The 27,007-nt window shown below is 29.7% G+C and overlaps 1 protein-coding gene across 2 annotated transcripts in view; it reads left to right on the top strand.

Annotated features, from left to right (window-relative positions):
- Nucleotides 1-27,007, top strand: part of LOC142319325 (uncharacterized) — a 71,425-nt gene that overhangs the window by 8,225 nt on the left and 36,193 nt on the right. For both annotated transcript variants that reach the window (XM_075356491.1, XM_075356492.1), the window contains exons 3-7: nucleotides 4,329-4,438; nucleotides 13,153-13,223; nucleotides 21,148-21,293; nucleotides 24,935-25,031; nucleotides 26,208-26,320. In XM_075356491.1, the coding sequence (XP_075212606.1) occupies nucleotides 4,329-4,438; nucleotides 13,153-13,223; nucleotides 21,148-21,293; nucleotides 24,935-25,031; nucleotides 26,208-26,320 (537 nt within the window). The remainder of the gene's footprint in view (nucleotides 1-4,328; nucleotides 4,439-13,152; nucleotides 13,224-21,147; nucleotides 21,294-24,934; nucleotides 25,032-26,207; nucleotides 26,321-27,007) is intronic.

A 27,007-nucleotide genomic window follows, 5' to 3' on the forward strand; every position in this document is an offset into this window, starting at 1 on the left:
AAAATTATCAAACGCCAAAGAATAAAATTCAATTTTCGTTGGGGTAATTCTCAAAGGAAGAACAGTTTCATAGCCTCAGTATTTTCTTTGCTGAAGTTACTTTATATAAAATATCAATCGTGAATAGCTTGCCCTTTAAAAATTAAATTTTTATCAATTTTTCAGCTGCAATATCTGAGAAAAATCTGAAAATTGCACACAAAAAGTCTCTGTTATCAAACTTCAGCATAAATTTCAACTTAGAGATTCAACTCAAAGCATAAAAATAATTGGAAATTCGAGCAAATAATGCTTGTTTTCCGCGTTTGGGGTAAATGGGCATAGTAGTTATAGTTATTCTGGTATGTCTAAGGCATTTTGAACTACATAAATCACTGTCCTTAAAAATAAATGAAATAACTTATTATTAATAAGCATGCAGACTCCAGTATATATTCTTGAACTATATATATATTGTATATAATATATATATATATATATATATTGTGCGCGCGGGTACAGAGATTCGAGAGAGAGAGATATTTTATCTCTCTCTCTGAGATAAAAAATAAATCCTTTCGATACCGGCTGAGATATACTGTGACTGTGATTAAATTCGGCCACGTGAAAAATAAAATAAAATAAATATTAAATTCGCACAATATATATATATATATATATATATATATATATATATATGTAAATGTATAGAGTAAAGAGAGATAAATATTGGTGAAGGTGGAAGACAACACACAGTGTAGGCACATTATATATATATAAATTCTCTGTAGATAGGTTCAGGATTGTACAGGCATTCTGGCATCTGCAGGTAGTGCAAGTCTGTGCCTGCACTGTGTTGTCTTCCATCTTAACCAATATTTATCTCTCTTTACTCTATACATTTACGTGACTTTTAACATAGAGTTTCAATGTGTTCTGTTGGTGTTTTTACTAATGAAGCTTGCCATAAAACTATGAAGTTTTTCATATATCAGTTAAAGATTATAGTGAAGAAGAAAAAGTAAGAATGAATCTGAGGTCACTTTAAGTTATAAATATCATCAAATAAAATACTTGAAAAAAATTTCATCATGTGTCAATCCATTTGAAGTGACCCAGGGGTGGTTACTTGACCAATTCAAAAGAAATTGAAACTTATCCAATTGTTTCCTACATTTCTCAGAACTTAAAAACTATTTTTTTTTAAATTTTATTTAAGCAGTTTAAGCATTTTTGATATGATGTACACACACCTATTTGTCATAGTAAGGGTTTACGGAAAAAATCATAACTAAAAAACTATTGGTCCTTGAAGGATGAAACAGTAATTTAAACATACTTTCTCAAGGTAAAAGATTGGTCCAGTGGTTTATTTCCTATCTCTCTTCTTTCTATGATAAAATTATGAGGGCTATTTTTTTTTCAAGGTCTGATCAGTCGCGAAATAAAAACCCGCGCAAAAATCATAAAAAATATAAAAGAATTGTTTGAAATTATAAAGATTATAATCAAAGATTTTAAAACTTTTAAAATAAAAACAAAAACTTAATCAAAACAAAATCATGTGCCAGCCATTTCACTGATTTAATTCTACTCTGAGTACAGTGAATTCATGAAATGGCTGTTACATAATTTGCTTTGCTTAAGTTTTTGTTTTTAATTTAAAAGTTTTAATTTTTACCTTGCTTTTAATTATATTTTTACATTTTAATTTTAACTCAGTTGATTAATATTTATAATTTTTAACAATTTTTTTGTTTATCTCTTGTTTTAAAGTATGATAAGTTAGATTAAATTTAATGATTTTTAATAGAATTTAATTGTTTTTAAAGTATTTTTAACATAAAATTATAAGTGAATAAGTAGTATAAGTAGTAGTATTATAAGTAGTATATTATCATGGATTGGAAGTTTGTGATATATGATATATGGATGTATGCAGCTGATGATGCGAAAGTGCTTCTGTTTGTGTAATGAAATAAGGTAGGTCATCCTGTTTCAATTGTTCTGTACTTGGGTTGATCTGTTAAGTATAAATTAATTTGTATTAGTTCAAAAAATGTTTATTTTTATAAAATGAGACTTTTATTGCTTAACATAATCCCCACCAATATACCTGATGCAAAGAAGTCTTTGTTTTGTTGTTTGAGCAACTTTCCCACAAATTCTTTGACCTCTTTGTTGCTGAACTTTTTCATGTAATGCCTCCTTGAGTGGACCAAACAAATGAAAATCCAAAGGAGCTAAGTGTGGACTGTAGGGAGGATGTGGTAGTATCTCCCAACCTATTTTTCCAATGGTTTCTTGGGTCAGCTGGGCTGGGTAAGCATTGTCATGTAGCAATATCATGACTTTTCTTTGAGATCCGTGATGTTTGTCTCTCATTGCTGGCTTTACTTTTTTTCATCAGCATGTCTGAGTAGTAAGCAGTAGGGACTGTTTATTGTATGCTGATTTTCCAAATTGCAAAAACGCCTTGGGCATCCCAAAAGACTGTCAACATGGATTTTCCTGCTGATGCTTGCGTTCTGAATTTCTTTCAGATGGGTGAGCTGGTGTGCTTCCACTCCATGCTTTGTCTTTCGGATTCTGGTACAAAATGGTGAACTCAAGTTTCATCACATGTGAAAATCTTGTTTAGAAAGGGGAGGTCTCCTATCCTTTCATAGCGTTCTTTCAAGCCTGTACACACTCTTATTTCCTTGTGTTGTGTTAACTCTTTTGGGACCCACCTCGCATTTGTTTTGCTGTATTTGAGCTTCTTACTGATAACATTATGAACTGTGGAGTTGACACTTCAACTAGCTGGCCAGGATGTTGTAAGGTTGGACTGTTTTTGAACAGTCCAACCAAGTAGTCCAACTATCCTACCCACTTACAAAAATTCCCATGGTTCATACAGCTTTCACCATATTGTAAAATCATTCGAGAAAAGATTTGAGCCGGTTTTTCACCTTCAGAAAGCAAAAAAAACTGATAACTGAACGTTGTTCAACTAATGTGGAAATTTCAAGTGGACACACCATCATTAAATGCAATATTGAGGTTATAAACAAAACAATTTTTATCTGTCGGCAGTTTTCAGCTCAAACCAGTGATGCCAACTTATTAAAGTCATGAAAGTACAAAACTCCTACAAATTATTGAATGTGTCCCCCTGTACACACATACACATACAATTTTTTATTATTTTTTTTGATGTGCAGAGGTATCAATTAACCATTTTTTTTTTAAATAGCGTTTTCACCTTCCAAGCTAACTACTTCTCAAAGCTTATCATACTGATATGCTTTGAAAGAAAAAGAATTTTGGAATGTGTTTCTCAGGTATTCATCATCCATCAGTGCACTATGCAAAGCATGAAAATGATGAAATAGTAATTTTGTTACAAAACTGAAAAAATTAAAAACATGAAAATTATTAATAAATATAAATGTATATTGGTGTGATCAAGCAATGTAGCCATAACACAGAAAGAAGAACATTTTCTTGTGTTCTATTACTTGTTAGCAGAGTATAAAAAAAAGTTTGGATGTACAGAAGTTTCAAATGGAGAGCATTTTTTATTGATCAATCAACTGTGTAATTGTTCATAAAAGTACCTTTTCTTGAAACTAATAAAAGATACAGAGCTATATGCTTTTGTCTGTCAGTTGCCACCTGTACCTTTACCAATTTGTGTCTTTTTTTAGGTGGGTCTCTAATTTTTGAAAGAAGTAAGTTTTTTTTCATTCATTTCTCCCATTTGAGTAAAATTATCCAATCTTTGAGGAATTAGCAAGGGGGGATGTGTGTGCGTGTGCATAGGCCTTGTGTCTCTTCCAAGTGGGATTGCTTGTCTAGAATTTTTGTTCTTTTGGGGGCAGATTATTCTTTCTCATAATTTCTATTTTTTTTTCTTATTATTGATCCCTTTGTGAATTTTATTTCTATGAATTTAGGTCTGATTTTGATTGGTTGATCTGTGATGGCACATTTTTTAGCCATTGTATTGTCTTTGTGTTGTGGAAAGCAGAAGGTTGCCTCTGGAAGGATTTGGAGATTCTGTCAACTCTTTGTTCCCAAGCATAATGGCTAAAGTGTCAGTAAAGTCAAGGCTTCTAATTCTTCCTAAAATTCAACTTAAAAGAAGAAAAATAAATTTTTTTTCAGTCAGCTTGCTTGTGAGTAATGATGATTTTTCCATATAATTTTAGTATTTTATTTACATCAGTAACTACAAAGGAAGATATTGCATCAGTTGTTGGCAAATAAATAGACACTGCAGTTTTTAGTAGGATTAGCTTTTTGTGTAATAGGCAGGTCAGAAATAAATTGTTAGTAATATTTTTCTTGATATTTCTTTCCAGGAGAATATCAAAACTGAAATTAAACAGGAACCTGGAACTGAAGTAAAAGAAGAAAAGGACAAACACTTGGATTCCAGAAAGAGAAAACATTCTCCCAGCCCTCAGCGAAAGTATGTACTGGTTTTTTTTCTGTTATAAATAATATTCTGTTACTTCAGGTATTTTATTTATTTGTTTATATTGTAAATATTATTTTGGTTAGTGTTTTCAGTCAGTCAAATACAAATACGTATAGTGTCTGTTAATTCCTTCAAAATATTTTTATATTAGTAAGTGATAATGTGTTTCACTACATCATTCAATTAAAAGAAAAAAAGAAAAGAATAAAAAATCATGTAGTAAGAACTTCCTTTAGCCTATTAGTTTAGGCTGACTGTTACAAGTAAAACCTAGCATTTTATTATGGTTTATTTTCTCTTAATATGAAATGGACCATAGTATGTTGTGTGTATACTTGAAATGCAAAGTGTAATTTGTTTTTATTATGTTTGTAGATTGCACTGATAAACACAATTTTGTTTTTTAACATATAATATGTGAAACAAATCTGTTTTTTAATGCTGAAAACTAACCTGTCAGGATTTTTCTGTCGCCCATGTTTTCAAAAATTCTAAAATTAATTTTGAAAATTGTCGATATTATATGATGCATGATTTTAACTATTAATCAGTTGTTTTATTTGTGAATGGAAGTGAGCTAGGGATCAGGATTATGTAGTAAAAGAGTAGAAGAAATGTGAGAACTTAACTCCTGACGAAAAAATAAAACATTCATGAGTCTTTAGTTAAACCAGAAAAAAATATTTTCACTGTCCCTTAAACTGATTAGCAATAGACAGTCAAGGATTTTTATTCATAATGCAGAAATTCCCAAAAGTAAGTGAAATAAAAATTAAAGGGATTTTTTATTGGCCCACAAATAATTGAACTGATCAAAGATAAAATGTTTAATTCTTTGTTGACTGATACATAACTCACTGCTTGGACAGCGTTCAGAGAAATTTTAAAAAGTTTTCTGTGTCCATAATTCACAGAATTACCAAGATATTATAGATAAACCAATTCATACATAAATTTTTTATGTAATAAACTGTGATTTTATCCAGAGATTTAGTATGAAATTGACTAAAAATCAATTTTTTGTATTCACATACGGATTTCTTCTGCCAAAAACCTTGTATCAGTATGTGATGAACATTTTGAACTTTTCTATAAAGATATTTCGGTGGTGGAAAACTGATTCAAAGACAAATGGAGTGTTAATGTTCTAGCTGACTACTGTTAGAACTTTTATTAAGCCATTTCTAGTAAACTGAGTATGTCTAGAAACATTCTATTTATAGATCTATAATCTACATAAAATAACTGCAAGGATCAATCCATTTTGAGTGTCCCAAAAAAAACATAAGCTGGTTGCTTGACCAATTCAAGAAAAATTGAAATTTACCCACTTGTTTCAGACCTTAAAGCTATTTTTTTTAAATTTTTTATTTAAGCAGCTTACCTGTGGTGGCCATTTGTGTTACGGTGTGCCGACCTATTTTTTTGATCGTAAGGGTTTACAGAAAAAAATATTGGTCCTTGAAGGATGAATCGAAAAGAGATTTATTCATATTTTCTCAAGATAAAAGATTGGTCCAGTGGTTTATTTACCTATCTTACTTCTTTTTATGAGAAAATTACCAATAAAACTGAACATGAAAATGTGAAATTGGTAATTTTTTTTCAAGAGGCAGGGGTGGTATACAGTTTGAATTATTTTTATATTTATATAAAGTAGTAGTACCATAAATAGTAGTAGTTTTACCATAAATAATTTTAATGGTGCTATACTTACCCCTAAATATTTATGAATTTTTGAAAACTTAATTTTTTTAAAAATTCAAATTTTGGCTTTAAACTCTGATGGGGCTGGCGATAAAAATCTCAAATTTGCACAACTTCATTGTTTTTGTAGTTGATTTTATGGCAAATAAAAAATTTTCTTGTGTATTGTACTAATAAAAAAGTTACCTCTCAAAAATTGTGAAAAACCTGTTAAAAGCGATCCACTTCTACTCACTAAATAAGTGCTCAAAAGGGGGTTTCTTGTCTTCTTTGCATTTTACATCTTTTATATATTTTTTATATTTGGCCCTTATGTTGAAGCTGACATTTTCAATATTTTTAAAATCATTTTTTTTTTAATTATTAATAATAGATCGTAATTTATTAATGATCTCTTAATCAATACCAGTAACCTAATACAATTTTGATTCAAAAATGCTTGCAAAACTTACTCAGACTGTGATTTCAATGAGTAGCCTACATGTTTTTTCAAGAATTCATTTTAATTTTTATACTTCTTTTATTCTTGTAAACACTATCAAAGAAAAAGTAAATTGTAGTCAAATTTTAATTGTTATACAATGAAATGGCCTGTTTTTTTAGCAATGAAAGTTTATTTAGTGTTTAATCAACAGTGTGACTACTCTTCTGATAATTCTCTTGAAATTGTGTGAGAACGACCTGTCATTGTAGTTAGTTCAAGTGGTGTCAACCTTCTCAGGACTTTGCAGATCGGTACCCACAATTTGTTTTGTTGAGACTAAATGATGTATGTGGTCCAGCTGAAACTGGACATCATGATGAAACTGCACGTTTTCAAGGCTATTATCTACCATTTCCCTATCCACCACTGATCGTCATACACACAAGCAGTAATCACTTTTCTTAGCAGCAATACCATTTTCCTTAAGTGAAAGCGGTACAGTACTTGACACAGGAGGTCTTCATAGTCTGAGTCGAAGTAAAGTAACATTTTACAATGTCTTCTGACACAGGAACATATTTATCCTAGCTTCTAGTACCAACAACTCTTTTCACAGCAGTCAAAACAGTTTTTAGAGTTTCTGAAATCTTAGCTATCTCATCTGATTTAATAAAAAAATACTTGATGTTTTTCAGCTTGTGATTTCAAAATGAATACTTTTCATCAACGTTTAGTATCTTGACTGTTTAATGGCCTTTGCCACCTCTTGTTTTGTTGTTTCTCCCACGCCATCACCGATGTTTTTCCCATGGAATGATCCAAAGAAGTGCCATTCAGCTTTAAGGTCAAGGTCTTTTTTGTGACTGCACAAATTAGCAAAATCTTTTTATTTTTATACTGACTTGAAGCACCATCAGTTTTAATGTTCTGATGCACTTCCTTAATATGGTCTGTTAGAAGTTTTTGAAAGCAATAAAATGTTGCTGTATCACGATTCAAGTGATCACTTAAAACACAGATACTTTGTGTTGTAATACATCATTTTCCTTGAAATAGAACACCAAAAGGTGAATTGTGACTTGGCTGTTAACCCAGTGGAAGCTTTGTGTCTCATCGTGAACAAGAAATGAAAGGTTTTCTGCAAACTTTGCCAACACCAAACATTTAGGTTAAGAGGAATCTCTTCACCTAATTCTGATTTTTTTCTTCTTGAAAAACTGAGCTTGAGATTTTGACATGAAATTGAGTTTTTAACTTTTAAATTTTTCCACTAATGATTTGAAAAACTCATCTTTGATGTGAAGAACAGTAATCATCTCTGCCCTATCAATTGTTACCCACTGTTCGTACATTATTGTATCTGGCAACACATCATACGCTTAGGAAAGGTTGAAAGGTTGAGGAAAGGCATGTTAAACACTGCCTGCTTACCTGGACATTTGGTGCACGTATTCATCATACAGCTGTAGTTGTTTTTCACAAACAAAGATGTCTAGTAAGTCCTTATAATCAACATTAAGTTTGGGACCATCAGTCATGAATTTGATGTTCTGGTGGTGGGGGCAGACAAACTGTACAAATCCCGGGTGCACCATTCAAGATACACCATTTTGAATGGAATTCGCAAAAAATTTGATCTTTAAATGAGACAACAATTCATTTAAGTTTTATCAGAGCAAGGCGTTTTTGCTTATGCACTTTGACACCAACACGTATGCTAACACAATCCTTTTTACCAGGACACAGCCTGCATTATTGTCATCTTCATAAAATAACACAACTTTTTTAATTGTGTCATTACTAATTCCTGCTTTATGTCTTTTACCTAACTCCAGTAGAATGCCTTTCTCATTTACTAATTCTCTAGTAAGTCTAACCAAAAACGCTCAGACACACTGAACTCTGATATTATTTTAAATCTGGAGGAAGATGGGGGAAGTAAACTTATAATTTTAACCTTGTCTTCTTTAGAAGCAAGAACACAGTTTTCTTTTAGTTTTAAAATAAAGTATCATATTCATGTGAAGAAGATTGAGCTGGATTTTCATTATCAGAAACTTTTAAGTCAAAACTCAATTCAAGATTATTTTTAATTTTTCAGATACATTATTTTATATTTTAATGCTGATTGCCTTTGATCAATGCTTAATTTTTTCAATTTTGATGGAGGTGATACACCTAAAATGCTACAAGCAGCATCCAATTGTTCAATATCGTGATTTGGGGCAATGTATTGCTCTTGGTCTTTGCATTCATACAGTTCTTTCTTCTGATGAGAAAAAATACTTTTGAAGTGGCTAACACAAAGAGAATTTCCAGGAACTAAATTTAAATTGGAAAAACGTGTTCTTTAAGAGGTTGCTCTAATGTTATTACTTAAGTTTTTTTGAGTTCTCAAAGTGTCACAACAGAACTGTCCTTACAGGTGACTGAATTTTGACGAAAACCTTTTTTCATGATATTTACAAACACTAGAGCAACATCTGATATAACATGTAAAAAAATAAGTGTTGGTTTACATCACTAAATTCATAAAATTTAATGATTCTTTTTGCACTGTACTTTACACTGTTTTATGAAGCTCTTCATTCACATAAATTCCTATGGAACATTGTTCTTCCATTGCTTTATATGAAATTTCTTCAAAATAATTAAAAATTTAACTGATTATAAAATATGCAAATATAATATTATTGAGTAAAACTTATTTATTTAATAAACACTTCCAAACACAGTATGAAATTTGAGATACTAAAGATGTGAACAGGTCACTGACTAAGTCAGACTGCCAGTCTGTACTGCAAAGCTAAGTGATGGAACAAGCATAAAAGGAGACATTTTGCAGCATGAATTTTCTTGAACACTGGAAATGACAAACATTTTCAAACAAGTTTATTTCAACTATAGTAATAAGTATAAAAGTATGTACCAAGAAGACAAGAAATCCCCTTGGAGCATTTATTTATTGAGTCAAAATTGTATCGCTTTTAACAGGTTTTCATGATTTTTGAGAGAACTTTTTTTTATTAGTACAATACACAAGAAAATTTTTTATTTGCCATAAACATCTACAAAAACACGAAGTTGTGCAAATTTGAGATTTATCATCAGCCCCATCAAAGTTATTTGAAACCAAAATATTAATTTAAAAAAAAAAATTAGTTTTCAAAAATTGATCAAAATTTAGGGGTAAGTATATCACCATTAATGTTATTTATGGTAAAACTACTAACATATATCTATATAAAATTATTAATTATAAATACAAAATTATTAAACTATAGGCAATTTATTAAATTTCACTTTAGCACAATTTTTTAAAAATTATTCTATGTTTGTGACATTTCTTTAGTCATGCTTGAAAATATCATTACTTTTCTCATCAGGATTCATATTCAGAATTTCATTAAACCAAGTACAGAAATAATAATAATTTATTTAATAATATATCAGTATTAATAATGTGAGATCATGAACAAATTTAATTTTATATGGGTAAAATTTGAAATGACAAGTGTAGAATATGTTAAACATTTCTAATTTTATTATTGATGCCGATTGACACTTATAAGAATGAGTTGAGTTTTGAATAATCGCTTTATATTGTTATTCTTTTAGAGTACATACTGTTCATGTACTACAAAAAAATTGATAATAAATATGTGAACAAAAATTGCATGATTGGGAGACACATTTACCCTATCACTCCTTAGAGTTGATTCTTTACAGTTACATTCCATTGCCAGGGTCTGTATAAGGCATTCTTTGATATTTAAGGATAATATGTTTTGATGTGCGATCCATATGTATGAAAAGGAAACTGAATCTGGAAAGAGCTTTGAAAATGAATTAATTATTCCTTCTAGTTGAAGATAGATGAAAGTTGCATAATTTTAAGAAATTTCCTTGGTGAATTTATTTCACAATCAGAATAATTAGAAAGTTAAGTTATAGAAATAAATGATATAAATGTGATAAAAAATAATGAGTTAATAAATAATAAAAAAATTACTTACTTAATTACTTAAGTAACAAAGACACATCGTGGTATGGTAGTATTTATTGCTTAATTATAATGATTACCAGATGGTTGTACTTTTTTCATGATGAAAGTGACATGTTAATGTATGAAATCATAATTGCATCTAAAGTTTAAAAGTAGATAAAAATATACTGTCATTGGGCTTAATAAAAAGAGTTTCTAGTCTGTAGTATCTTTGAACATGCCAGTCAAAAAATTAGTTTATTTTTGCCATATGTATTTGATAATAATTTTTAATTTTGACCTCTTTTCTTGATGAATTCTGATTTTATTTATAATGTCCACCATAGTTATAATAATAATAATTATAATCTTAATTTCTAAACAAAACACGTACCTAAATGTATCTGATGATGTGCAATGGCCTATATCAGACCTGTTTAGAATATTGTTGGATTTTTAGTTTGTTGTAAGTATATTATTTTTTTCCAAGTACTTAGGATAGGCTGGGTTTACAGTACAATTATTATGCTACTATTTTCATCATAACATCACAATTGTATACTGAGGATGTGCATATGTATAGCTTGAAATTTATGATGTAAGAATTTCTGATAGCAATTCCTTTACCAAGAAGTTATTAGTTTTTACTTCAAACATGTATTGCATATGTTAGGATAATATACAAAGTATATAAGCAGCCATGTAGGATTGATTAAAAAAGTATGCTAGAATTATACTCATTAAAATTCTGGAGGCTTGCTGTGTGTAGTCTTTTGTGAATGTCTTTTTAGATGCTCACCAAAATAATACTAACAAATAACTATTTTAGGTATCTTTTATGCAAAGTTTATGAATAGTGATAACTATAAACTTATGTATCATAGCATCTAGTGTAGACAAAATATTACCAAATGTTTGTTGAAACCCTCATTATTTTAATTTATTTAAGTTGTAACAAAATGTACTTGTATTGCTGTAAAATATAGATGATCAGTAACCAAATTTCACTCAGTGTAATAGAAATGTGAGTTTCTGCTTAGTCCCAACCCATATTGGAATTTTTAGGCTATTAGTATGCTGATAGCATGGCAAAAGAGGCTTGTTTATAGCCTGCTTGCATTAGTTGCCTTGTTTCATATGATATGATGTTTTGTGAAATGAGTAGTTCCTGATGAGCGGCAAGGTGAATGGATTGCTTTCATTAACAATAAACTTTACCCAGTTAAGAACATTGTCACTGTGGTGCTCTTCATGCAGGAATAACTGTCTAGAGGGGGGTTATTATTTACAGTTTACAAATAGGACAGACTCATAGGACTGATTGGACACTTGCTCATAGACATCTCATGCCTCAGAGTTTGCTGTAGCTGTCAACTAACTATATAAGATCCTTGTGGACTGTGGCATTGAGTTGGAAGGCTAACAACCAAAGTATTGTAAGAAACAATATGACAGTGTTATCAAATATCTTGCTATTACTTAGGTCATGTGTCTGTATTCAAATATTTAATAATAATATTTGTAATATGTTTTATTTATTTATGCTGTTTGGCATGTGCCAGTTGGTAATTTTGTTTTAATGTAGATTTTTACCATTTCTATATAATTGTGGTTATATTTCACCTTTAGCCTTTCACCTTTTTGGTATAGACACTTTACATCAGTGCTGTATTTCATCAGGAATATTCTTAGCCTGTGATATTGCTTGTTCTGGTTATTAATTTTATTTTATATTATAGTTATCTAATTGTAGGTTTTATTCTGCCTTAAGCATATGGTATGGGCTTTTTACACCCATGCTGTAATGTATGGGGGCATATTATTGACAAGGTATTGTGTGTTTTATTGTTAAATAGTTCATTTTAATAACGTCAGTGTAAGTGAATCAGGCAAGCATATACAGTATCCTTATTACAACATTGCATAATTCACAGATAATCCAAGAAGAGATATATATGGTCTTGTCCATCAGTTTACATCTTTGTAGTTAATTTTTCATTCCTCAGGCATTCATGAAACTTAACTTGTCCCATATAATAAAATTCTGACTTTAATAATGTATTAAAGGGATAATCAAAAATTACATTTTAAGTTTTATTAAACTGTTCTAAAAGCATCCTGTGGTCTAACAGAAATAGCCATACTGAATGATTTTTCAGAATGCTACTTACCTTTGTATGTAAATAAAGTTTCACATTTGTCAATGGTTTATTATAATCAGTTTCTTTTACAGAAATATTTTTCTAATGATTTTAAGATTAATAAAAGAAATAAAGGAAAATGTGTGTATACTTTAAAAAGAAATTGTTTCAAAATTCTTTAAATAGAATGTTGCTGATGAAAATGTGTCGTCCAGATTCAAAACGAGTGTGTCACTAATAAAAATTTAACTATATGTGGATGTTGGGTGTAATTAATATTTCAGATATGTTCTTCATTCCAAATTATTTACAGATTCTCATTTTGTGAATGACTTATTGAATATCCAGTCCCAACTTACTCCTAGATTGTTAGAAGAATGTGTACTATATTGTGTTAATTAAATTAAGTATAAAACATTGGTTTATAATAACGTGTAATGTTTTACAGGAGTCCGCCACCACGTGCTCGTAGAGAGATAGAACCCGATTTTGATGAAAATGCTGTATTGCTCAGCTGGTGTAAGTTTAATATTTTTACATGTATACTCACACATTTTAATATATTAATAAAATAGGACCAAATAAATTGAACTGATGTGTTTTATTTAAGTCTTAGTGTTCGCGCGCGCACATAAATATTATTTATAGCTTTATTTACATTAATAACGAGCAATAATAAGCAGTAGCTTTGCATGCTGCCAGCTTAGCTATGTTAACTTCAAAGTGATTACATATTTATTCACCCAGCATACCAGCGACTTATTACCCTGACTAACAGATGAATTAATAATAAACAGGTTTATATTTTTAGTGATATCTGATGAAATTCAATCAGAGGAATTGAAGATGGAGATAAGCTTTAAAAATGCATTTTTCTTTTTTTTTTGTTTGTTAAAAAATACACTTTATATGCTGTACACTTTGATAAATAAATTATTCATTTATTACCATATGCACACTTGTAAATTTAACTGATAAAGTATAAAAAGCCCAACCAAGTTCCTAGAATCCCAACAAGTTATCAGAATCATTTACTGTATTAGCATGGAAAATTTTCTTTAAATGGGGTTTTCCTTATTCATTTTTAACCTTGAATGTATACCTGTCTACTGTTATTAGAATTGCTTCTGTTTAAATTTCATTTCTAAAAAAAAAGTTTTGTTCCCATCATTTGTACCATATGAAAAAATAGTATATTATTAGTTATACATCATACAAAAATACATTTTTTACTTTCAAATACAAAGTATTTTGGTCAGTTTTTGACTTTGTATATTAATATTAATTTTAAATGTTTGAATTCAGTCCAAACATTTAAGTTGATTTGGTTGAAGAAAATAAATACAATATTTTATGAATTGGAAGTTAAACATATGGTTAATGTTTGTCTAATTTTCTCCAGATATTTCAGGTTTTTATGTCTTCACAAATATTGTGGATATATATTTCTGTTACTATTAAAAAACTCCTTGAGCAACATCCATTAACCCTGCTGTTCTATTTGCTCAATATGATCCAAAAGTGTTTTTGTCTGTCATTGAATCATCGTTGACTTTTTTCATTGAAGATTTTACACTAGAAATTACTTACTTCAATTTTAAAGGATTTTGCCACATGATTGTTTTTATTATTGCCTTTTTTTTTACCTGCTAGATCCTTTTATTCCCCAAGTCTTTTTCAGGGGAGAGGCAATTATTATCTCTCCTGATGTTAAGTTTTTAGGTTTTTTTTTTTGCTAGTGTCTTACATGGGTCAAATCCATAAAACAATTATATAGAGTTCTACAAGTTCTTAACACCCAAGTGGAGAGCATCGTGTATGTTGCATTTTTACTATTTTTTAATTCAGTCCCATTTAGATTGTGGTTGGATCACCACAAGAAAATTTATATTCTAGACTCCTGTCATCAGTGAAATTTGTAATGCATCGCTGGATTGAACCATCGCAACATACAAGTAAGTTTCTGTTCCTAGCCACATGGGAATTCTGGGTAATGAATGATTGGATTCCATTGCTAAAGATGCATGTAGTAAACTGCTCTTTATCATTCTTATTACTACTGTCAATTTCATTAATTTTGTAAAACGCTTCGATCAAAGTGGCAGGGGAACTGGACTGCCTCAGTAGATAATAAACTCAGACACATCAAGGATACTGTATTGCCATGGGACTTTTCATGTAGAGAAATTCACTGAGAGGTAGTAAGTAGTCATCTGCCAATTGCGGTTTGGACATACCAGAGATACACATGGCATCTGATGTTATCAGGAAGCGCACTCCTCTGTGTACGATGTAATTGCTGTTTGACCATGTGCTACAACACAGCCTTGCGTTATAAATTTAAATTGCAAAGAAACATTCACTGCATCCTGGGGAATGATAGGGATGTTTTAGACTAGTTGTTATTTCTGCCAAGTATCAATATACTGCATAAATTTAATATTGTTTTACCATCCGAAACCAACAAACATTGCCATTCAAATTTTGTTTACTCATGTGTATATTATGCTGAGACCGTTTTTATTTTTGTTCCTTAATCTTTCTTTTGCTAGCTGAGAAGGGTTTTTTACACTCCTTTTGGACTTTATTAAGTTTAGATTTTTACCTAAATTTTAAATTTTTATTTGCTTTTGTGATATTAATTTTTAGTGATATGTTTAGCTGTGATATTGGCTATAAGTATTCCTTTTTTAATATTTAGTTTTTAAAGTGTTTTTCACCCTCTAAAAAAATGAATTTTTCATTCTGGACATGTTATTTGTATACAAAATCGGAATGGTGTACTATAAATACAACTGCAAACAATTCAGTATATTTAGTGTGATTTCATTGTTTTATATAGTACTGTATGAGTATGGCAGCTCAAATAGAATAAAGCAAAATTCAAGAAAACTAGTTTGTGACAATGTAGTGTCTTCAGATTGAAATTCATATAAGTGCCGAGAGTGATAGTGATTACTCGGATGATTATAATGGAGCAAGGCAAATAAATTCCGTTGCAAGCACAAGCATACTCTCTAGAGAGCTTCAGTGGAATGTGAAGCCTCTATAACAAAATGGATGTCAAGCTGCTCAAAATATTATTTAAAAAATGCACCTGATGTCATGAGATATACATCTTCCAGAATAATATATTTTGTGAATTTTTTTCATCCTTAGAGTCCATAAAAAACAAAGTGATATAAAAATGACTAACATTGATGGGGTCTCAAGCTTACGAAAAAATGGTAAAAATTTAGACAATGTCTCAATTCAGGCTTACTGTGGATTGTTTCTGGAAGGGGTTTATAAATCAAGCTTATGGGTTCCAGGCAGTAGACATATCTGGATATATCAAGAATGAAGGTGTACATTTTAAATAAGTTCCTGTTTGTGATGTCCGGGTAGAAGTTCTACCAGAATTATATTATCCTGATGAAAAAGTAACAATTGATGAACAGTTAATTTTCATGGCCTTTACCTTTTCAAACACTACATTGTAAACAGACCCAGCAAACCAGCAAAGTAATGGTATCTGTATACCGTACTGTAAAGTATGGGCATTATGATAATAGTATTTACACGCAGAAATTGCAGATTTATGTTGGAAAAGAACCAGGTGGCAAGCAAGAGAAGAATCAGGAACAATGACAGTTTGGGATTTTACTAAAGATCTCAGAAGACATGTGTTACAATAGATAACTTTTATACATCTTAACAATTTGGGCAGCTTCTGAAACGTAAATAACTGTTTGGTACTCTAAGAAGAAGTAGGAAAGAATTGTCAGTGCAAATTATAAATATGGACATTCACAGCTCATTTTTCTTTATTGCTAATAACACAAGAGTAATGAATTATGTCTCAAAAAAGAACAAAAGTGTTGTACTTATGATTACACATTGGAGCAGTAAAAGATAAGCGCAAGAACTAATAAAAAACCACAATTGATTTTAGATTATAACGCTACTAAAAGTTGTTGTAGTTAACACTTCACCAACTCATAGCCAGATACATTTTCAAACGCAAAACTAACTGTTGGCCAGTGAAAATTTTTTACTACTTGCTTGACATCTGTGAAAGTAATGAAAGGACAAAATAAAAATTCCCTTTCCCAGGAACTTCTGACAGGGACAAAATGCGCACTGTGCAAGTTTTGTCCTTCAACAAATGACAAAACAAAACATTATTTGTTCTAAATGTAGCCCACATTTATGCAAGCAATATGTGATTTAATATTGTCTTCATTGAATATAAAGTTTTCGTTATATTTATTTACTGGAGTAATTTAAAATGAAATTTTCGTATGTATCCTATTTTTCATTTAAGTAATGTTTTCATCAATTACAATTAGTGTTTTAATTTTATTTTTTAACATTTATTTAATGTCTATTACTCTATAAAGCAATTTCTACAATAAATAATTTTAATCGGAAAGCAGATAGTTATTTTTATACATGATAAAAATAATTTCTTAAGTATTAAGTGGGTCATTTTGACCTGAACTTTGCGTTAACGCAATAAATGTGAACAGAACAGCAGAGTTAATTTTGTATAGCTTGTCCAAGCCGAATTGGCACAATCTGATGAACAGCATAGTCATACATCTTGCTGTCTAATGAGCACGTGTTTATAATAATACTATTTGAAGACATGTGTATACAGTACAACTATTTTTTATTTCAGTTGGTAAACAAATTCACATATTAGTTACTTATGTAATCCTGAGTTTATATATTATTAAATTATTACTTTATTAGATACTGAAACAGATCTGTTTGACAGTAATATGCAGATTAATTGACTGTTACTGATTAGTGTTTAGGCCAAAGTATATTTATTTATAGTTTTATAACTATATAATATCAAAGTCAAACAAGCACAAGATTGATGTCTACTGTTTATGCTATGCTGTTTGTCCTTTGTTTTGGTAGTGACAAACAGCCGTAAGCTAGCCTAGGCAATGAGTCATACATAAGAAAAATTAATTTATTCAAGTAAATAAATAAATTGGTTTCATTTCAACATTGAAATGAAACATTAAATCTCTATTTATACAAACTGTTCCTGATTCATTCAGACTAACTTGTTTTTGTAAGTGATTTTGTTCTAATTTATACTGTATTTGCAGTTGAATATGATATATATATATATATATATATTTTTTTTTTTTTATATTATAAATTAAATTATTACAGACAATAGCATTAATCATATGATTTTTGACAAGCAGTTATGTTAAGTCTCAGGTTTCTTTTAAAATCTCTAAAGAAATTCTTACATTTTTTGTTACTCTTTATAAATTTTCATTTTTTTGTTACTGTTATTTAATGAATTTTTCTAATGTGTTTGGTCAGCCTAGTACCAGCCATCAGATACTCAGCATGTATTAAAACTTGTCCAGCTAATTATGTGTGACGAAAGAGTAAGGTTATAGTCTGATTGTAGCATTCTTCGTGTTTGAATTCTTGAAAGTAGTTGAAATCTAAGTGAAATTTTATAAGTAATAGGCATTAAATTAGAAAATTTTTGTCAGCTCTATTATAATAGTGAATGGATTTTATTATTTTGCATATTATGTCTAATTTACGTGGAAAAAACATTCACTGCCAAGGGAAAGAAATTATAGACAATATTTTTAATTACATGACAGGAGAAGCTGCAGTTGGAATGATTGTTAGTGACCCAAAAAAGTTGTAGAATGTGTTGCGTGTGCCACAGGAGTCACAAAAAGAAGAGTTTATCAAATTACTGATAAAATAGCTTTGGAAAAAAATTCACTTCTTGCAAAGGAATAAAACACAAACAGGAAGTGACAAACCTGGACAGTTTTGATCAGAATGATGTACAACATAAGTGTAATAATTTTACTTAACAGAGGGATGCTTGCATTTCCTAAGGAAACTTATCGCAAAACAAAAAGTGACGGATATTTAATGGGCAAAAGAGTACCTTTTGGACACTTGTCAAGCATGTATTTCAAATCGAAGAGAATCAGAAATAACAGGGCAATTCTTATTGAAAAACAAAAAATTCAGTACAAATGGTTTGTGTGAATAAAGTTGAAGAATATAGAGTTGAAGGAAAACCAGTCATCTACGTCGATGTGATTTATGTTAAGTTCTCATTACCAACAGAAATGTTGGCAACCTTCAAAAGGAGAAAGGATAACAATTATCCACGCTGGTGGTGAAATGGGATTCGTTCCCACTGCTTGACAGTTTGAACAAATCCCAGCAAGTTTCCTCTTCTGAGGAAGATGTGGATAGCCATATATCTTCCTCAGGTGATTATAATTTTCAGGTGAACTGCAACATGTAGTTAAAGTGGACAAGAGAAAAATTAATGCCCAACTTGCCAGTAAACTGTTATTTTAGATATTGCTTCTTATCACAATGCTGAAGAAAACCAAGCACAGATTTCAGCATCAGCAAAAAAAAATTAATTGACTGGTTGCAAACTAACAGCTTACCATTCCATGAGAATTTGACGAAAGTTCATTGCATGAGACAATTAAGAAAAATAAAAATCATTTGAAAACATAGATAAGATTGGAGGAAGGCAGGTTTTTTCTGTTTTATGCCTATTCCCATATTCTGATTTTAATCCTGTTGAGATGATATGTGCACAGATGAACCGAGTTGAAAATGTACAATTTACAACAGCTGCAACAATGGAAATTTGTCATAAAAAGTTTGTAGAACTCTAATTCAAGGTCTGGGTAAAATGTTGCAGACATGTTAAAATGAAGATGAGTATCGCAAGCTGCAAGGCCCTCTAGAACAACAAATTGAACTTATCTTCTATTTGGGAAGCAAGAGTTCATCAAAATTGTCAGATGATGAAAGCATGCAGTAGGGAGTGAAGTGCTATATTCGGCAACTTTGTAATTTTTTACAAAATTCATAATGAAATAAATTTTAATGTAAAGTGAAAATGTTCTACTGAAAAAAAGGATTGTCGAGCTAGAAAAAAACAATTATTAAAATAGAAAAACAAGAAATACCTACATTTCAAGGTAATGATTGTATTTTTTAGTATTTAAAAACAAGTTAGCTAAATATATATGTATTGTTTTATTCAGTTATGAATTTTATTTATTTTATATATATATATATTATATATATATATATATGACTAAAAATAATTTAAAAATTTATGATTTGAATTTTTTTATTAATCTGAATAAACGTTAGTATAAAATAAATATACTGTAAATTAGTATAAAAAAATTAAGTTAAAAAAATAAAAGCAGTTTTTCTAGAATGTATAAAGGGTGTACAATAAACTGATTAAAATAACAGTAAATATACATGCAATACTGAAGTCCGTTTATTAGCTATTTGTTGAAGGGTTTTCCTTCATGAAAAGTTATGTACACTTAGCAAATTAACATATTTCTAGATTTGCCAGGTTTAAAATCATCATAGTATAGATAAGTATTTCTCAACCTTTTTTATATGGCAGACCACTAAATTGTAAAAAAATATACAGGGACCAGCAGAACCTTAGCTTAAATTTTTTGACAATAAAAAAATTCAATCATATTTTTATTATATTAGTAATTAAATTTGCATATATATGATATTAATTAATATCATTTCTATCTATAAACAACAAAACATATAAATGAAAATGAAAATGAAAAAAATTAAATGTAGGTTGTTTTATTTAAAAATAGCAATTACAAACAAATCATATTACTAATTGTATATAAAGAAAGATAATGAGAAATTTGTTGTTGCTGATTTTGCACAATTGTTTCAATGTCGGATTGGAGATTACTAAAAACTAATCGAAGAGATGAATTTATTGATAAACAATTTCTTGTTTTGGCTTTTATAAGTGTCAGCTGAGAATCCAGCTTGACACAAATATATGGTTGCAAAGGGAAGTAGCATCTATTGAAATATTTTTATGGGCCAATTTGTTAAGGGACCGGTATTATCTTGTGGACCGGTGGTTGAGTATCGATTCTGTTATGTTTTTATGCAGAATATTTCCATTTCATTCGAAAAAATATTTTAGTAGTTGAGAAAAATAAATATGTTTTTTTATAACTAAATTAAAACTTCAGTGTCCAGTACTTTAATTATTTCTAAATTTTATTTTTTATCTGGTTAAGATAGAAACATAACCAGATTTTTAAAATTTTTATATTTCGGCTGTTATCTTAATTCTTCAATATCGGTACCTATGTACTGAAAAACAACAAATAAAATTTGAAACTTTGGTAGACATCCTTGTCGGGGTTACTTGTATTTAAGTGGTTTTAAAGTAATTTGTATGTTTTACATACTGTGTTTAGAATTTATATTGTTTGTAGCATGTTTTAATTCATACATGTTAGAGTATTTAATGTAGCGGCGACAAGCTTAATAAGGGTGATAAGAGGATTGGGCCTGTTAAAAATCGGTATTTAAAAATTTGTGGAAGAAATATGTAATTGTTCTGAATTTTTTCCAGATGATTCAGATTTGAATTTTCTTATTGACAAAGATGCTGGCTTCACAAAAGGTGTTTCAATGAGTAAGGAAGGATTTGGATATATATGGGCTGGAGCAAGAGCCACTTATGGATTTAAAAGTGGAAAAGTCTGCTATGAAGTAAAAGTAAGTAACAGTATAATCAATCTTGTTTCCTATTTTTGCAGAAATTGTTTTGTCACTTAAAGCTTTACATGTTGCTATCTTGATTCTCTACTCTTGATACTTGGTCAAAATTTCTTGTATTTTGTTATGAATTTCCTCTATACCTCTACTGATCTTCCACATCTGCTGGTTTGCTATACAAGTATTTAAATATTTTTACCATTTTAAGGGCTTTGTTTTGTAGGTTTAGTTTTCTTTTCTAATTATCACAGATTTCTAGCTCATCTCTTTGGTTTCTTTAATACTTCATGCTGTGATCCTCTCATTCCAAACATCAAGTTTTTTTTATTTTCATCCTCACGATGAGACTGTTGATAAATAACCACGCTTTCATTTCGAATTCTTTTAATTTTGGCATTGCTTATTTATATATCTCTTAAATCTGTATTTTAGACATTCTGATAGTATGCTTAAGGGGATACATTTGTGTAGTTCATAGCCCCTGTTACTATAACAGCAGATGACTCGAAGAATCCCATTACTGCTCTTGTACTTATTACTATACATATTTGACTATTCTTATTACCACTTTCCTAAACCCTTAGTAGACATTTCTTTGGTAATTTTCTTCTTTCATTATAATATGTACCAGTTTATTTCTAGTCACCAAATCCTTAATAATTTACCATCTCTTTTTTATGAAGATTCTTGCTGTATTAATAAAGTCTGATGTGAATATAACTGGAAAAAAAAGCAATACTGTACTTTAAATATTCTTCCACCGCTTTTCTGATTCAGTCTTCTAAATCTGGCCATTACAAGTACAAAGCTTGGTGAAATTATTAGACATGAATATTATTTTATATATATATATATATATATATATATATATTTATGTATTAAAAAAAACCTTCATTTATAAATATTTATAAAAGTGAGAATTATGTTTTATTAATATGAACTCTGTTGATGATTTGAAATTTTTAAAAGCCTTAATGAATGAACGAAAAGTTACACTTGTTTTATTTAATATACGTTCAGAACATTCACAATACATTCATTTAATGGATTAAAACAGATCAACAAAAAAAAAAAATTAGTACCAAGATAAAAATAGATGAATTAGAATGCATTTTTTATTCTGAATTTTAAAATTAAATCAGTTTTTCTTCATCACCGTCAGATTTTTATCTATGACTTGTTAAAATATTAAGAAATCTTAAATAATAGGGTACAAAAATAATTACAATTAAAATTCCTATCTTTATTTTGTAGACATTTATGTTTATTTTAATTTATTTTTTCTTATCTTCCTTTTTTGTTCAGTGAAGTCTTCTCTTTTTATCATTTAGCAATAGTCACTCATCATAGATTCATTCCATCTGCTTTGATAACGTTGTTCCATCTGTAATATATCTTGATAGAACCTTTCTCAGAACGTCAAAATGAGAATGTAAAAAATGAATTTTCAATGACATTCTGCAGCTTAAATTTTTTTAGTTCACCAAGAGTTCATTTATAAGTCTATCATGGTTTTCAGCCTTTTTGTTCCTAAGAAAACGAGTAATGATGTCTGAATGACTTCCATGCTGCTAGTTTTTTAGGATTCAGTTTGCTATGAAATATATTTTCACGAATTAATATTCTTATTTGTGGCCCAATGAATATTCCCTCTATTAATTTGGCTTCACTTAACTGTGAAAATACCTCAACTAAATATTTAAAGCACTCTCAATCTTTAATGCTTTTACAAAAATTCTCTTCATCAGGCCTAGTTTTTTGTGGTGATGGTAAAATAAAATACCATCTGATTCAACAAGGGGCATATTGATATAATTTTCCTTTCCTGGGGTAAACTGAATTCTTTTTGGTCAGTCTTTAACTGTGTAGTGTTTATATGTAGTTAGACTATCCTACAAACACAAGAAACATATTTTTTAAAGCCACTCGAGAGACAGAGAAGAAGCCCTATCGCTTTCAGGTCAGCAATGATTCTCCGTGAGTGTTCATCATAGTTGATATTTTTTTTAATTTTTGACATACTTTCATATGTTTCTTTCATTCCTACAGCATGTGCTACCGGTATAGAAGAAAACTTATTTGAGTTATACAACAACACTGCCTTTAAGCTTCTTTTTTATGAATCCATAAATAAACACCAATCATGAGTAACATATTCAATGTCCAGTTTAGACATTAGCTCCTAAAATCATGGCAGGAACAAATTAAATCACCATCTCTTCTAAAGTATTTCAGTAAATTTTTGTTTTGATTTGTATATACTGAAATTTTAGTATCCTTGTTTAATAAATTCTGTTCTTTAAGGCGTGAACCTAGGAGTTTTGTATGTTTTGATATATACAAGTCATGAATTAGGTCGTTCAGTTCTACTTGTGTGAGGAGGTGAGGCTCAGCATTTTATTTTTTTATAATGTAATTGATATCTTTTGAAGTTGAGGATTCATCAGTTGAACCTTCCGGGAAATCAGAAATTTCTTTCCAAGAAATTGGAGCAATTGGAATCTGTACATCAACACCATGAAGTACTGTTTTCAAAGCTGAACGAATATTTGGGTATGCAATACTTTTTTTATTGTTTGAATTGATACCAGTGACATTTGTTAAGCAAAAATAGCATTCATAATGATTAGTAGGCTCTTGCCAAATCATAGGTATGTCAAAAGGCAAATGCTCTTTTTTTCCTTTTAACCACTGGGTTAGTTTACGTAGCACTTGATGCATGCTACATGTGGAGCCCAGAATTTATCTTGGTCTCCTTATGGACTGTCAAAATAATGCTTGTAAGCAGTTGTCGTCAGATTCAATACTGGATTTTGTTGACTGTTCGTAGTTAATTCTCCGCAAACATAACAAAAAATATTTACAAGCCCAGTTTTTATCCATTGTAAAATTCAAAATGTTTTATTGAATGAAAGTAACCTGAAATATTATAGAAATACTTAATTATAAAAATAATTAAGTTTTAATTTAAGAGTTTTTTTGAAAGAGTGCAATAAAAACATTGTGGAACACACACAAATACAAATACAAATATTAACAAATCTTGATGTTCAATAAAATTATACCAAAAACTGTTCTGTCATAAAAATCTTTCACTAAATTTACGTTATCACGTATGAAACAATCTTTATATGTATTTGATAAAACCACTACCGCAACTAAAGAACATGGCAAGTTATACCAAGAGCTGAACTCCATGTTGAATTATCATTACTTTTACTCACTGACCTCTATACATATCTCGCTTGACATGAAATGTCATCATTCGACTATTATGTATCAAATATAGGTCTGCAGCATGCTTCGCAATATAAATCAGAAGTGAACAAGCAAACATACAGACATACTAACTTATCTGTATCGTTTGTTCCATGAATAATGGAGCAAATAAATTTAAGGGGTTGTAACTTAAGAACGTGATGGGTTGTTTCAGTATACATATTCAGATTCAGTGTATAAAGTACTTCATAGAACAGCTACTCCCTTTTCAGTTCCAAATTTTATGTTGACCAGTGTAATTTTAAATTACTATAAAAAGGGCATTCGTATGCTGTTTTTAAGTATATTGCTTTTTTTTTATCTGTGTAGTGATTTTAGAAGATGAAGTTTATGTTATCACTGCTACTTTTTTTGCTTTTCAGCTTGTTGAAAATTGTGATATATCTCATATAGAAGATGAACCTAATCCTAATGTTATGCGTGTCGGCTGGTCTGTCTTAACATCATCGATGCAGCTGGGTATGTCGTACTATAATTTGGTTTAATAAATCTTTTTTTTTTGTAAGGATGAAAATTATTTGCAATTAAACTAGCTATTGTGTTATTTATTGTATATCTGCTGAATGTAATATATTGTTACAGAGTGGATCTTTGAAAGAAAAAAGTTTCATAAGCTACCCTCATTTCTTTTACGGGTAACTGTAGACTACCTTTTTTTAAATTTTTGTTTTGCAAATTTGTGAAATGCTATAGAACTTGTGAAAATGAAAACTATTTTTTCATAAACATGCTACAAGAAAATAAAGTGTAACAATTTTTGTATTTTATCCCTTGCAACATGTTTATTTATCATGAAATAAATGTTAACTAGACTTAATGTCAATGAGAATGTAAATTTTGGTGGTTGGTAATGAATTAAAAGCAGAGATAAAAATGTCTTAAAATTCCATTTATTAGAACGTTGTTGATTAAGTATGAAAGAGTGTAAATTATGCAAAAAGCAAAAAAGACGCAGTGTCTTAAAAAAACTTTTTTCCATTAGTGAGTTACATACATAATACGTTGTTTAATTATTGTTAATGTTTATGAAAATAACAAAAGAAATGATAAAATTTATTATAATATTTTTTCTCTATGTGCTACTAATTTTGCTATGTTGTGCAAACAAATTTTAGGTTTTTAAGTTTTATACAGGTAGAGGGATCAATTTTACCTTAAAAACTATTATCTTCTTTATTTAGTGTATAGAGTTTTGTTTCTTTTAAGTGTAAGGATCTTACTACCTGGTCTAAAAGAGTAGAAAGAAGGAAGATTTAAGATAATTTATGCATAGTTTAATGGAAAATGATTGGTTATTACAGAAGTGATTATTTATTGTTTGTTATGACATGTTGTAAGTTTAATTTGAGAACTGATTTTTTATTACCAATAAGACTTTTCGTCTTTTTGTTTTTACTGATTACATTATTTATCTGAATAGTTAAAAATATGTATTATTTACTGGTAAATTAGGAGATATTGGTTTAATAAAAATTAAAATTATAATTATATATGTTATTTTGATAAACTGGGGTCTCTGCAACATAAGCTAAAAGGAAAACTTGGTTGATGTTTCCACATTTTAATTTGATTGATACTTTTAGATGTGTATTTTCATTGCGATAGTGTTTTTAATAGAATGAATTTATTTTACAGGTGAGGAGCCGAACTCATTCGGTTATGGTGGTACTGGCAAAGCATCGACTAATTGCAAGTTCAAGGATTATGGAAAGCCGTTTGTAGTAGGAGATGTTGTAACTGCTTATTTGGTAAACAGTTTTTCTTATCATAATTATAAAATTTTCTTTACCATTTTTTGTCTTTTACTTTTTGCTCCTTTGGTACTTTGCCTTAATTGTAGAATTATGTATCGCTGTTGAATATGCTTTAATTTAGCCAGCTACACTAATCCAGAAACTAGTCTTAAGTTTTCTCACATGGTTAAAAAGTGAAGATATATTGCCTCAAAATGTGTCTATGGCTGGCCTTCATGGCGCAAGTAGTAGCGTCTCAGCCTTTCATCCAGAAGTCCTGGGTTTGAGTCTCGGTAGGCATAGCATTTTCACACGCTATTGTCATTCATCTCATCCTCAGAAGCAATTTGTAACTGTAGTGCCATTTTGTCTATGAAGAGTGGTATGTGGCTGTAATTTAACCCTTCAAACCGGTAATTAAATTTTTAAAGCCCTACCCTACTGCCTGCCGGTAATTTAAATGCCCAACCAGCAGCTGTATTACAGTACTAAAAGTAAAAAATTATAGCTTCAAAACTATTACACCTATTTAAACCAAATTTTCAGCAGAACAAATACAAACCTTTCAGAAAAAAATAAGAAAACATTTTATTTTAGTGAAATATGACTTTATGTCGTTTTTGACTTTACGACAATATGACATTTTTGAATAATTCCCATAAGAATTTGCAGTGCAAAATAAGTATACAATTCGTCACTGTC

The sequence above is a fragment of the Lycorma delicatula genome, chromosome 2, assembly GCF_047948215.1.
Source record: "Lycorma delicatula isolate Av1 chromosome 2, ASM4794821v1, whole genome shotgun sequence".
Classification (NCBI taxonomy): domain Eukaryota; kingdom Metazoa; phylum Arthropoda; class Insecta; order Hemiptera; family Fulgoridae; genus Lycorma; species Lycorma delicatula.